Genomic DNA, 14,297 nt, shown 5'->3' with positions numbered 1-14,297 from the left:
CCAGTACCGCGCCAGTAATTAATTTTTTTTTTGATAGAATTTTGATACTTTTAGTATCATTCTGACACTTTTGGTATCATTTTGACACTTTTAAGTACCATTTTGGCATTCTTGGTGTCAATTTAATACTCCTAAATTAACTGTATTTTAGTCAAATCTTCCTTGTCAATTTAACAGATATGGTGATTCGCGGAACCAATTTTCTCTCCTTCGAATGCGATATTAACGTTGAGGAGAAAGGGACGAATCGCAGCAAATCACTACTGGTGTACTCCCCAGCAATTCGATTCAATTAACAAGGTGCCAGCCCCAATTCGTAATACTCTCTCTCGCTCTCTCGCACCTCTACGACGTGAAATCGAAGGCGAGGGATAATGAGAGCAAGAGAGAGTATAATACGAGATTCCGTAATTCTATTTCGTATATACATGTATATGAGTGTGTGATATATGTGACCCTCTTGTAACCATTGTAGAGTCTCACTGTCGCGATATTACCCTAACGGTGCCATAATTACGTCATCGTCATTGTCTCCTAGTTCTCTTGCTGCTCTATATATATGCTATGTACTGCAAATGCCACAGCAGCAGCAGCAGACCTTGCCACAATTCTCCGAAACTATTGCATTTCCTTCCTGTTTGTTAGACATATATATGTATACATGCTGTTCAAAATGGCTACCAATGATCTATGGCATAAAAGTGTCAAAATATCTAAAATTAATAAAAGTCTACAACAAAAATTCGTCAAAATTTATGTTTCTGTATTTGATTTTGAGAACTTTTTGGTATTTTTTTTTAAGAATTCTCCTAATCAACTTTGATATTAGACCCAAAGTTTTGGGATCTAATTTGATCTGAAGGGTTTTACCCCATCGAAAAGGGGGTGGAGGGTATATTTGTAAGTGAGAGTGGGATATCGGAAGTTTCCTCTCTTGTCGTCCAAGACAAGATGAAGAGAACAGGACTTTGAATTCAGGAGTTTGAGGGTGCGGTATACGTGTTCCGTCAAGAAACACAAATTCCCGGGGATCAAAGGCATTCCTATATATATATATATATAGGGTATTTCTACCATCGCTGCTAATTCTTCTTGATATCCGTAATAATTTTTCATTATAAAAGAACTTTGTAACTTCTGTTAATGGATTTCATTTTAGCGAGAGAGAAATGAAAAAAAAGGAAGAGAGAAATAAAAAAAACAGAAAGTAAAAAAGCGTAACGATGAGCCAATTGAGGACTCGAAGTTAAATGTGCGCAATCTAGTGAGATACTTTGCAGCCAGAAAAGGAAAGAGCACACTATGAAAAAGGTCTTGAATAAGTCATTTAGAGACTTTTAATTTAGCTTTTAATTCTAGCTTTATAATTAATTGAAATTTCAACGAAGAACAAAAAAGGAAAACAAATGCCAGTTAAAAAGTGGATCTATGATATGGGATTTGGATTTTTTAATTCGATCATTCGTCAGTTCTAAAAAAAAAAATTCCATCATCTAACACGGCAATTGATGAATATTCAGAGAATGTGTTCTCAATATGCAGTGACAGATGGGTGCAAATGAAAAGTAAAAAAAAAGATGGTATTGCGGTATTGCACCTCTCATCGAGATGACTTGAGGAAATTAGCTTCACCTGGCTGTTTAATATCCGTTTTGGCTTTTCTTTTTTTTTATACTTGTTCCACATTTACAGGATTTGCCGTATTTTTCCAAGTTGCGCGAAAGAATTTTTATTTCACATGCACGATCAAGAAAATCGAAGAGACAATTTCCTATGTCAAAGACGATAATCTAAAATGTGGGAAATTAAATTTATAATCTCTCTTTCTCATTTTTAGAATTTGTGGAAAATCGAACTTTTAATGGATTATAATGGCTCTCTTCGAAAAAGCCAAGATTTTGTTCAAAATAAAATAAAATTTTTATTAAAAAAAAATAAATAATAAAGTCAGGTAATTTGTATTTTTGCATCTCTCATCGTTTCATCCCGCAGGTCTTAAAAAAAAAAAGTTTCCTCCTTTGGAATTTTTTATTGCAACAGAAAGGGGACGAAGACCCATCAAATATTAACCGACGAGTGATTCTATTAAAAAAGTTGAAGCCAACTTGTTTCTTTTTCTTCTTCTTTTTTTCTCCTTTATTGTTAATACTTCGATATTCCAAGACATCTAATGATATTTGCTCGTTAGCTTTCTCTCGTCCACTCGGGCGGTAAACCTCCATACTGTAAAGTCAAATATTTCTCCGTGGTAAGAAATTATATATACCCACTTGAGTTGATTATTGTTTAACCTGGAAATATAAACAATTCCCAACACGCGGAGAACCGATAGAAACCCCCCCCCTTGTTCGGTAAACCATCTGGATTGGGGAAACATCGCCCGGAGGTCACGTCTGACCCTTTCCTGTGTGTATATATGTATTATGAACCTTTGTAGAAAAAAAAATTCACCCTCAAACGATCGATAAACGTATCTGATTGCTGTACATTAAATATAACTTCGGAAAAAGATACTTGTTTCAATTCTTCGAATTGAATTCTTTCAGGGAACTATTAAATTGGGAATTAACAAGAAAATCATAGGCCATATTTTCGGGGATTGGAGAATTAGTTAGGTTGTAAACACGTCATGAAAGGAGACTTTTGGTCCTAAAGGCGAAATCCAACACAGAATTCTGCGGCTTCGTATTTTCAAGTTTACGCGCACTGTGAGTTTCGTAAGCTTCTCGAAACTACAAATTTTGCATATCAATGCGCGCGGCTACACACTACATACCCTCCCTTCCTCACCTCAGTCAACTCGATAAATGACTCTCTCCCTCTCTCTCTCTTGCCTCTTCCATTCTAAAACCCCGGCGTCGAAATCCCCTCACCACCATCTCTTCCTTCCGCCAGTATTCAAAGTGTTGGCGCTCCCATCAATGGACCGAAAACCAAATTCACTATATATATATATATATACATATCACATGCGGGAATGGGTATCGCTCTCTCATTGTTATCTACACCTCGCAGCGATAATATTCCCGCCGCCTGAATTTGCAATTATAATCTGAATTGTGGATACGATCAGTAATTAAAAATTGTTTTTTTTTTTTGGATTGATGTTTTTTCCTTCATGGAGGAATTGTTACGTTTTATGGCATATAATAGGCGGGGGGAAAAAAACCCTAAAGTCGTTAAAATCACTCGAGAACCTTTAAAAAGCCTAAAAGATTTGAAAACGCCGAAATCTTAGAAATTATATAATTTCTAGAAGCATTTAAAAATGCTAAAACTCTTTAGAATCGTAAACAAACTGATGAATCCATAAAAACCCTAAAACTGATAATTCTGATAATTCTTCAAGCTGATAACCCATATGAAGCTTTGGAATACTTAAAATCTTTGAAAACCTTAAAAATCCTAATATACCTCTAAAAACATTTAAAAACCTCAAAATCCACAACAACCCTAGAAAATTCACAAAATTTTAGTACTTAATAATTCCTTAAAACCCTTAAAATTTCTAAAACTCTTTAGAATCGTAAAAAAACCCAAAAAAACTGATGAATCCTTAAAAACCCTAAAACTCGTGATAATTCTTCAAGCTGATAACCCATATAAAGCTTTGAATATCTTAAAATTTTCAAAAACTCTTAAAACCTTAAAAATCCTAATACCTGTAAAAACATTTAAAAACCCCAAAATCCATAATAGCCCTAAAAAATCCTAAACATTTAAGTACTAAAATTGTTGAAAACCTTTAAAATTTCTAAAACCGAACCCTTGGAAATCCTAAAACATGTTATTATTTAATTAATTAGATTATCATAAAATGTAAAGATTAGGAAACCAAAAATTGGTAAAAAAAAAATTATAATCGGTTCGTGTAAGTAATAAATCATTTAGAAATCTCACATAAGCCTCGGTATATCTTTCTCTCTCTCTCTCTCTTCCTCTGCATTAGTGTTCACGAAATATTTCGCAGGCGCGCTATTACACACCTGGTGCGCGTATACACTTTGCCTCTTCAATTGCACCCGATTCGCCGATATAATTTGCAGAGGGATATAAACTGGAGAGGTCTTGAATGTTCATGACCACGCCTTAAGGGGGTCCAGGTAGTGCATAGCACCAGGTGGTATGTATATATATATGTATGTATGTATGGATCCCCCAGGGGGAATTGGTCAACGTCTCCAATATAACCACATCCCATTGTACTAAGCATATGCGACATATACCAAATTAATTACTTGACATAATGGTCCTAGGAAAAGCCAGAGTTTAGCTATATATACCTATATGGGAGGATTTCTCACGCGCGTTATAGTTCTCTCTCTCTAGATTCTCCGAATTTTAGGTCAAGTTGGGATCTTCTATTTATATATGGTCGATTTAGATGGAAATCTTTCTCGAGTAAATATGCTTTAAAGAATATATCTTAGAACCAAAGTTTATCGAAATGAGTTTCTCAATAAGAAACTGGATGGTAAAAATTTTTTTATGTATCCACCGAAGAATTTATTTGCTGACAATAATTAGTACAGAAAAATTTACTGGTAGTTGCTAATAGAGGTACTGGTAATAATACTAGTAATAATAATAATACTGTAATAATACTAATACTGGTACAGATACTCAATTTTTGGTAGGAAATTAATGAATATTATTATTTTCGTAAACAATGGTTGATTAAAATCTCTCTAGACTTTGGAATTCTCGAATCAAAATTGTTGGAGTTTAATGACCCAAACGCGGTTTTGTAAATGTTAAAAATTATTTTCTCACCAAAAGACAGAAACAAGACATGGGAACATGAGAGGTGGGGGTCAGAGGTGAGGTGCCGACAGACTGCAAGTTGGTTTCAAGTAACAACCTGTCCAGCGCGAACAGAGAGAGAGAGAGAGAGACTGGAAACGTCGTATGAAACTGGCGGTAACGATCTTCAAAGGCGCCTTTGGTGTACCTTTCGAGATGCTGACTACACAACCTTCACGGAAGAACACGTCCGCGACTTTCGCGTTTGTCGACTCTGGCATGCCACACTACCGAGAGAGAGAGAGAAGAACACATTGTTAACGAGTCCTCAGAGACTATGGACCTTTGACGTGAGACATTAACGTTCATCCAAGTGCCACCGACTTTTGGTCAATAAAAAAAAACCCCCCATTATCACCTTTCGACTTCAATTTTTTAAATCCTAATTTCTTTATTAAACAGTGAGAATTTCTATTAAATTGAGTTCATTCATATTTAGCGAATAGAAACCCAATCAGAAATTATCTACTAATACTGGTACAGATATTGGTATAGGTACTGAATTACTGATACAGATGTACCGCGCCAGTACTTTGCCAGTAATCAATTTTTGATAAGGAAAAATAGTCCTACATACAGAAATTCACATGACAATAGAATCTTAATAAAAACGATGACGAGGCGATGATTTTGCAATGATGAAGGTGTCTCTCAAGCTGAATGAGTTTGCGAAAAGTTTTTGACTCGTGAGATGATGAGGAGGAAAAAAAAATGATATCCGAAAGGCTGATTATTATTGTTGAAGGTAATATAAATTTCTTAGAGAGAGAAAGAGAATTGTTGAAACCACATTTTGAGCTTTAGGATAAATTTTAGGATGCAATGAAGAGCATCTGTTATGAAATTTGAATAATCCCTCCATCCCCCTCCGATGCAAATCCCTCTGTAATCTGACCACCACCGTAAAGGTTTTGGGCGTCGAAGGGTATGAAGAAGCGAGAAGGCAAGGGTTGAAAATTCAGCTCAGGATTCACTGAATGTACTTAGCGTGTTGTCAGTGTAACAAGCTTTTGAAGCTTCACAGGTCAAGAGCTTCTATAAATGTTTACTCGAGGTTTACAAAAGCATTTTGTATTTTGTAACTGAAACACCATATTTATAAACTAAAACTTTTTCTAAATAGAAAATTTATTTTATTAATTTGAAACAAAAAAAAAATACCACATCAATTGATGCTAAATTCATCAGGTATATATAATATATATGTATATGAAGAAGTAATTTCAATAAGATAAATTACCCATTCGTGAAAGCGATTAAACGTCTGGGTGGTAACTGGGTTTAATTACACAAGCAGATAATATGGATTCGTATATAGTTAATTAGATAATTAAAACTTGAAAAGCGAATTGCTTCGTGCTATATATATATATATACATATATAGATTGACGGTTGTTGTGAGTGTATTTCAAAAGTTACAAAATTAATGGTTATACTAATGAAATTGAAACTGCCAATATTGTTGGAATGAAACTTATCATCATCATCATCATCTTTTTTTTCGAAAAATAATTCCAAGTTTTGACTTTTCTCTCTCTAGCACACGATTCATTGGAGAACAGAAAAAGAGAGAGAGAGAAAAAAAAACCAAAAAGGAAAAAAAAACACTCGAGTGGTTACTGGGAAACCAGAAACGAACCGAAAGAGACTTCCCAGGGACGTTCAGGTACCAATTATATAGAATGGGATTTCTCGCTCGAGTGATAATTACGATCGTGGTGTATGTGTATGTGTGTGCTCCAGTTGTCAGCGGGACGAGTCTTTGAATTTATCTTCTTCTATTGGCAAACGTGATCTGTTTTCTTTTTTTTTTTTTTTTCTTTGGAAAAAGACAAAACTCCTTCTAATCAGGAACACAAATTTTGACGCAAAAGTTCAATTATTTCAGTTGAATGAAAACTAGAAAACCAAAAATTCTTGAAAAGCGAAGAATGAAAATCTTGAAACTGTTAAAAACGCAGAAACTTCTGTAAACCGTTCTTGTGAATTGTTTCTAAACGATCAGCAAACCCTGATATTTTTGAAACTTTTGGTAACCCTAAAAATTAGAACGAAAAACTAAAAGCTTCTAAAACTCCTAGAAGGCAGAAACAACCTGAAATCTGTAAAAAGCCTAAAACTCTCGGAATCTTTAAATTCTTTGAGGACTCCTAAAAAGGCTAAATCTCTTGGAATCCTTAAATTCTTAGAGAACTCCTAAAAAGCCTAAAACTCCCGGAATCCTTAAATTCTTTGAGGACTCCTAAAAAGCCTAAAACTCTCGGAATCCTTAAATTCTTTGAGGACTCCTAAAAAGGCTAAATCTCTTGGAATCCTTAAATTCTTTGAGAACTCCTAAAAAGCCTAAAACTCTTGGAATCCTTAAATTCTTTGAGAACTCCTAAAAAGCCTAAAACTCTCGGAATCCTTAAATTCTTTGAGGACTCCTAAAAAGGCTGAATCTCTTGGAATCCTTAAATTCTTTGAGAACTCCTAAAAAGCCTAAATCTCTTGGAATCCTTAAATTCTTTGAGAACTCCTAAAAAGCCTAAATCTCTTGGAATCCTTAAATTCTTTGAGAACTCCTAAAAAGCCTAAATCTCTTGGAATCCTTAAATCCTTTAAGAACTCCTAAAAAGCCTAGAAACCTTAAAAATCTAAAACCCTTAAGACCCGTTAAAAACCCCAATGTTCTTATAAACCCCTGAAAGCTCTGAAACCCATATAAACCCTTGGAAAAAGTCCCTGGCCTTTTTGAAGAATCTTTAAAAAAGAAAAAAGCCTAAAAATTAGAAAAAAGAAGAATTAGAAAAAATAAACCACCAACTTCTGCTGCATATATACTAAAGGATAAAATTATTTTTGTTACAGACACAAGAGAAAAGTGCAAAATCTATTGCCATGCAAAAGTGCAGCGGCCGCAGCGGCACGTGGACGTCTTCCCGATGGTGGTGGACATCCTGGTACGGGACATTTGGGGAGCGCTGTACTCTACGAGGATCTACCTGATACTGTGTCCCATTCGCAGCTACACAATCATCATACACATCCAAGTCAGCCAACGATCGAGGTACGATCAGCCACAAATCTCGATCACCGACAGCAACAACAACAACAACAACATCTACAACTACCACCTCCACCACAACTACCATTACTACCTCCACGTTTACCGCCACGCGCACCCGCGCCTCACCATCTCGACTATCTTGATTATCGAGATCCCCGTTCAATTCTTCGTGTTGCCGATAAACCCTCGAGAGCAGTACTCGGTGGTTATCGAACACCTCGCGCCCTTCTTGCCAAATCCCAAGGCGTACCCCTAACCATTGCCTCCCAATCTTCCACCATACCATCATCGTCCGCCCTTGAGAATAATCTTCTTCTCACAAGTCAAAATGCCCTCATCACTAGCAATAATAATAATAATAGTAATAATAATCATAACATCGATCATAGTGCCCTAACGACATTATTAAATCCCCAAGATTCAAATATTTATCTAAATGTACCCAATAGTGAATGTCCAATAACACCAACTCATAGGCCACGTATGCAAACTCCAACACCACCAAATCGTAGATTAATACGAAGACCATCAGTCGATTCAGAGGGTTATTCATTCATTGATTTTAGACAATCGGAACAAATTAATAATGGTGAGGCGAGAATAATACGACAGCCATTACGTGCTAATAGAACAATACAAAGACTTGTCTCAAGTTCAAGATCAAATTCCATTGATTCAGAGGGTTATTCAATTATTGGTATGGGTAATAGAAGGGGACCGGGCTCAGCGAGAAGAATAACATCCGATGGTACTGAGGAGGAGGTTTGTCCTCTTTGTACAATGCAACAAATTCATGATCTTCTCGCAAGACCCGAGGAAATTTATCTTGATATTCGGGACACGTGACCCAGATCGGAGAAAGTTGTCGTCTCCTAGAAAATTGGGAGAGAAGGATGAGAGAGGAAGAAAAGGAGCTCGATGACAGAGCTGATGGTATATATATATATATATATAGTATATAGGGATGAGTGTATTTCGAGTCAAGGATTTACTTGTAATTGAATTACTTTCAAAAGACTATAGCTTTTAATTTAAATACATAAAGTCAATTTATAATTTCTAGAGTCAAACTCATTATCTAAAAGTGGATCCTAGCAACTCTCCTATGTATATATAATTGGATTAGCTGCGCTCAACTTCCTTTAAAGATCAATAAAATTACTAATAGTTCCTAATTTGACAGACGAATTCGAGAAAATTATCCAAATATCATCTAAGATGTATTTTTTTCATCATTTAGAGATAAAATTAGAGGGTTTAAATATTTACAAAATGTTTTTTATTTTTTTCTGTGTCGAAAATCGAAAGTCTATGCAAAAGAAAAGGATAGATATATTTTTTTTCCTTTTCTAATGCATTGTACATGTGAATTCAACCTATAGCAGGGTTGGGTAACTTCTAAAAAAAACGACAAAAACGCTCAGCTAAAATTTATAAAGGCTGTTCTGCAATACTTTTTTCGTAACGTTTATTTTGAAAATTCAACAGAAAACTTTTTTTTTGGTAAAATAAAACAATTTTCTATTTTTGCAGTAAAATTTACGAATCATAATTTTGGGGGAAAATTTTTGATATTAATGTAAACTTGTCATAAGAGGGGAAAATTGTGATACATTTTCCGCCATCTTGTGAAACAAGCAGAAAGTATAATTTGACATTTCGTAAATTTTACTGTGCGCCTTGCTTTGAAGTGAACATAACCTTATTAAAAAAGAAAATTTATTCAAATCGACAAACGTAAATGTAAATAACGGCGTAAATTAAAAAAAAAACGTGAAAGGTATTTTGCTTTAAAGTAAACATAACCTCACTAAACAAGAAAAGTTTGACTAAAGCCTTATTCACAAGTTGACGAACGCAAAGTATGAGATAGAAAAGAATAGAAATATTTTTTTATTTCTCTCTCGTATTTCACGTTCCAATTTAAAATCGTGAAAAATTAACGTGAGATAGAAAAGAATAGAAGCTACTTCTGTCTTTTTCTAACACATTCTTAGTATTTATTAATTTACGTCACAGATTCTTAATATTATTAACATCTATTTGCAAACAAAACCATTAAATTTTGAGGTTATGTTTCAAATATTGTCAATAAATTACGATTCAAAATTGAGGTTACGTTTTGAATATAAATTAGCGATTCAAAATTGAGGTTATGTTTCGAATATTCTCAATAAATTCAAAATTGAGGTTATGTTTCAATTAAACGTCAAAGCAAAAGTCATAATTAGAAAATCGTTTCTTTTCAATACGAGAACCAAAAAAAAAAAAATTAATTTTCGACACGTGAAACATAACCTTTTGTGACATTTTGCCCTACTTTTTTTTAATAATTCAATTTAAAAAAAAATCAGCTCTGCCATCGAGAAATACAAAAAGAAAGTCCTTTTATTTTTGTCAATTATCATCCGGGCGAATAGCGAATTAGCTTAGCTTTTACACACTTTGCCTATTTCCTAGATGCAATAGTTTTCAAAAGCCAAGTTTGCAAAGGGAATTTTCCTTCAGTGGCTATTTTTTCTTTCTTTTTTTTTTTTTTTTTGCTGATTGCTGATTGTATCCAGCTATAAGGAGTTGTGTGTGATTCGCCTTTATTCTCCCGGGGAAAAAATTCCATTTAAAGAAACACTTGGAAATTCGAATTTGTATAGAAAGGGGTAAAAGGGGGGCGGAGGGGTAATATCGTACATATCCGTGCAAAGATCGCGGCGTTTTCTCTCACAGACAATCTTACATTCCCGCGACTATTCATTTCCCTTTGGGAAGGGGGAAAAAAATTAAATTGTCCATTGAAATTGCCTCAAATCCTTTTGCAAAAAAAAAAAAAAAAAAAAAAAAAATTTGAAAATAATTTTTTTTTTTTTTTGAAAAACAAGGGTTTTGAGATTTTCAATGGTATATTGTGACGCTCACAAAGTCGACTAGTCAGTATTTTTTTTCGCTAATAAATTCAATTGTACGTGTGCTTATGCAAAAATTCAATTCAATTCAAAAAATTGAAATTAAAAAAAATTTTCTTTAACAGCAAAAAAAAAATTGTAATTTAAAAAAAATGAATTTGAATTTTCGCGCCATGAAACTCGTAAATTTGGAAAACGCAAAATATTTTGTAGGTTAGGTTTGGCGGGAAATTCAAATTTCATTTTTTAAAAAAAAATTTGATTTTCATTCCCTTTTTGCTAAAGCACAAGTTATAATTGAATAGCGAAAAATTTTAATTAAAAAAAAAATTGTAAATAATCGCAAATCTATATTGTTGTAAATATCGTGTAGAAAGAAAAAAAAACATAGAATTAAGCGCGAAATGCCAAGAATTCTGGACCGTTTTCAGAATGAAATAAAAAAAAAAGATTCTCTTATAATGAAAATATTTCATTAAAAATTTTTGAATTTATTTAAAAATAAATTTATATAGAAAATAACAAAAAATTTCCAAAATAAAAAAAAAATTAATATTTTTCGAAATTTAAAAAAAATTCGTGAAAAAATTATTTATTCGTGATAAAAAGAATCTCAATAATACTGAGAACGGTCCCGGTTTTTTTTAGATTATAATACGCGAAAAAAGAGGTACAAGTTTCTATGTTGTAAAAAAAATCGACACTGCAGATTATTGTTTTCTTTATAGTATTATTATTATTATTATTATTATTTATTAATATTGTTAAAGTCTTTGTCGTTAACGACGAGGTCCAAAACTATATATGTCATTTTTTGTAAATAATGAATGAATGTGTATGATATGTCCGAAAATTTTGAATGTCGTGTAAAAAAAATTTTTTTTGAGAAAGACGAAGATGAGATTATTAAAAAAGGAAAATAAAATTACTTTGCTGAAAAAAATTTGACAAGGAGTGGTTATTAACCCGGTCCATCGATATCCCATCCTGCATCCAAATCCTTATTTTTAAATTGAGATTTACTAATTTAAGAATAAAATTTTTTTTTTTTCTAAATTATAAATAATTAAAAGAAAATTATTCATAAAATATTTACTTTAAAAAAAAAGAAAATTATTATATATTTACATTAAAAAATAGAAAATTATTTCCAAAATATTTAATTTAAAAGAAAAACAAGTTTTATTTAAATAAAAATTTAAAAAAAAAATTTTTTTAAATACATTTTTTTTTTTAAAAAAGAGTTAAAAAATAATATATGGAAAAAGTGAGAAGAACTGACGAAATCAAAAATAGAATTTTTTTTCTTCTTTTTTTTTTGTTACAAAATGAGATAAGAAACGTCCGTGAGAAGACAAAAAAAAATGTGTACTTCGTGGACACGGAATAACCACTTCTGTGTTCAAACTTTTTCTGGGCAAAATGATTCACTTTTCGGTATAGAAAAAGTAACTTTAAAAGGTTTCACTATATACAAAATGAATCTCTCGTCATATATAAAAAAAAAGTCGAAATTTTACCCGCTTTGAATTTCTGTTGCAAATTTAATCCAACGAGTGGAAAAAATCATATTTTTTTTTCTAATTTTTCCATTAGATTAAAATTGCATTTTTTGCTTTTTTATTTGACTTTTGTTTCAATTTTTTTTTTTTATTATTTCATTTTACATTTGATTCGTTGATTTTTCTAGTTTTTGTAGTTTTAAACTTAGTTCCGTTAACTTTTATATTCTTTTTTTCAATTTTTTTTTCATTATTTTTACGATATTGTTTTTGAAATTTGTTTTCTATTTTATATTCTTTAAATTTGAATGTTTAATATTTTTGTTTTTATTTATTTTATTTATGTTTTTAAATTTCTAGTAATTTTATATAAAAAAGCAATTTCAAATTTATTTGTTTACACATTATTTTTTATTTTTTTAATTAATTAATTTATTAATTAATAAGATTAAAAAATTTTAGTTATTTATTTTCATTTCAAATTTTTAATAATTTTTTCACTTATTTGAACTACATTTTTTTTCTCTTGTTTATTTTTTTATTAATTTTTTTATTTAAATATAATAATAATAATAATAATAATAATAATAATAATAATAATAAGAATACTACAAATAATAATAATAATAATATTTTTTTATTTGATAAAATTTACGAAATTTATAACGATCACCGGTTGAAAATCAGCGTTTTAAATTATAAGAATTTAAATAATTAAAAATTATTAAATTATTTAAATTGAATTTTTTTTTTACAAATTTTTTTTTTTGTTCCAAAGAATTTTTGAATAAATTAAAAAACTAAAATAGTTACGCCACTGAAATGGAAAGGCCAGTATAAGATAAAGACATATATATAAGTGAAACGACTGAAGTAGTACAGAAGAAGGGAAAAAAAAAAAAAAATGAAAAAAGAAAAGAGGAATGTGAAGGTGTGAGGTGAAGGGTGAAAAAGGGCAGAAACGCGTTTCCATTGTGCTACGTCACCTCTGCTCTTGGAGCGATTGCCACCCACCCCCTTGACTCTTTTGGTCGAAAGATCTCTAATTTCGCAAATGGACCCAGACCAATATGCGAGCTACCGAAACTCGTTTCTGCCTACTTCACTTTGCACAGAAAAAGTGGACTTCCCTTTTTTTTCGTCTTTCTCTCGACTATCTATATATATATATATATAAATATACGTGCAAGCAAGCGAACGAACGTTCTTCTCACTTTCCCCCTATGAAAAAAAATGTCTATTCAAAATCTATTTACAAAAAACAAAAAAAATAAGAAAAGATCAAAAGTCGTTTTACCAAAACAAAAATTGCCAATTTTCATGTTTTTTTTATTCATTTCTGTTTGGATTTTTAAAAAAATATTTTTAATAAAATAAAATAAATAAAAAAATTTTCTTTTTTTAATAAAATAAAATAAATAAAAAATTGTCCATTTTTAAAATGAAATAAAATAAAATTTTCATTTTCAATAATATAAATTCAATAAAATTTAGTATTTTAATTTACAATTTAAAAATAAAAAATTAATTAAAAATTTTATTGAAATAAAAATAAATATATATAAAAAGAAAAAAAAAATTTATTTTTTAATAAAAATTATCTGTTGGTTATATTCTTGGATTTTTAAAATTATTTTCAATATTTATTTATTTATTTATAAATATTTATTTACTTAAATATTATTTAATTTACGTAATATCATTTATCGAATGTTAATAATTAATTAAATTGATTCAATAATTGTTACAACATAACTAGATTTTAATAATAATAATAATAATTGAGAAATCAAAATGTTTTTAGAGATATTTGAAATTTTGTTTATATTAAAAACAAATTTACGTGCTTACAAAATATAAAATGCCCTTTCATACAAAGAACTATAATAAAAAAAAATAAGGAAATAAATTTGTTATAATAATTTATTTATTAAAAAAATTTATTATTATATATTATATTATTTATAATTGTTATTTATTATAAATAAAGAAATAAATTTAAAAAAATTAGAAAAAATTTCAAATTTAAAAAAATTGTTTAT

At 30.8% G+C, this 14,297-nt stretch overlaps 1 protein-coding gene across 2 annotated transcripts in view; it reads left to right on the top strand.

Annotated features, from left to right (window-relative positions):
* LOC127284934 (uncharacterized) overlaps positions 1-14,297 on the top strand; it is a 530,987-nt gene that overhangs the window by 497,159 nt on the left and 19,531 nt on the right. For both annotated transcript variants that reach the window (XM_051310656.1, XM_051310657.1), the window contains exon 4: positions 7,655-7,853. In XM_051310656.1, coding sequence (XP_051166613.1) covers positions 7,655-7,853 — 199 coding nt within the window. The remainder of the gene's footprint in view (positions 1-7,654; positions 7,854-14,297) is intronic.

This window comes from Leptopilina boulardi, unplaced genomic scaffold (assembly GCF_019393585.1).
Source record: "Leptopilina boulardi isolate dan_hultmark-lab unplaced genomic scaffold, ZJU_Lbou_2.1 LbouV2_327, whole genome shotgun sequence".
Lineage (NCBI taxonomy): Eukaryota > Metazoa > Arthropoda > Insecta > Hymenoptera > Figitidae > Leptopilina > Leptopilina boulardi.
Note: the sequence above shows the minus strand (reverse complement) of the source record. Positions and strands in the feature narration are given on the sequence as shown.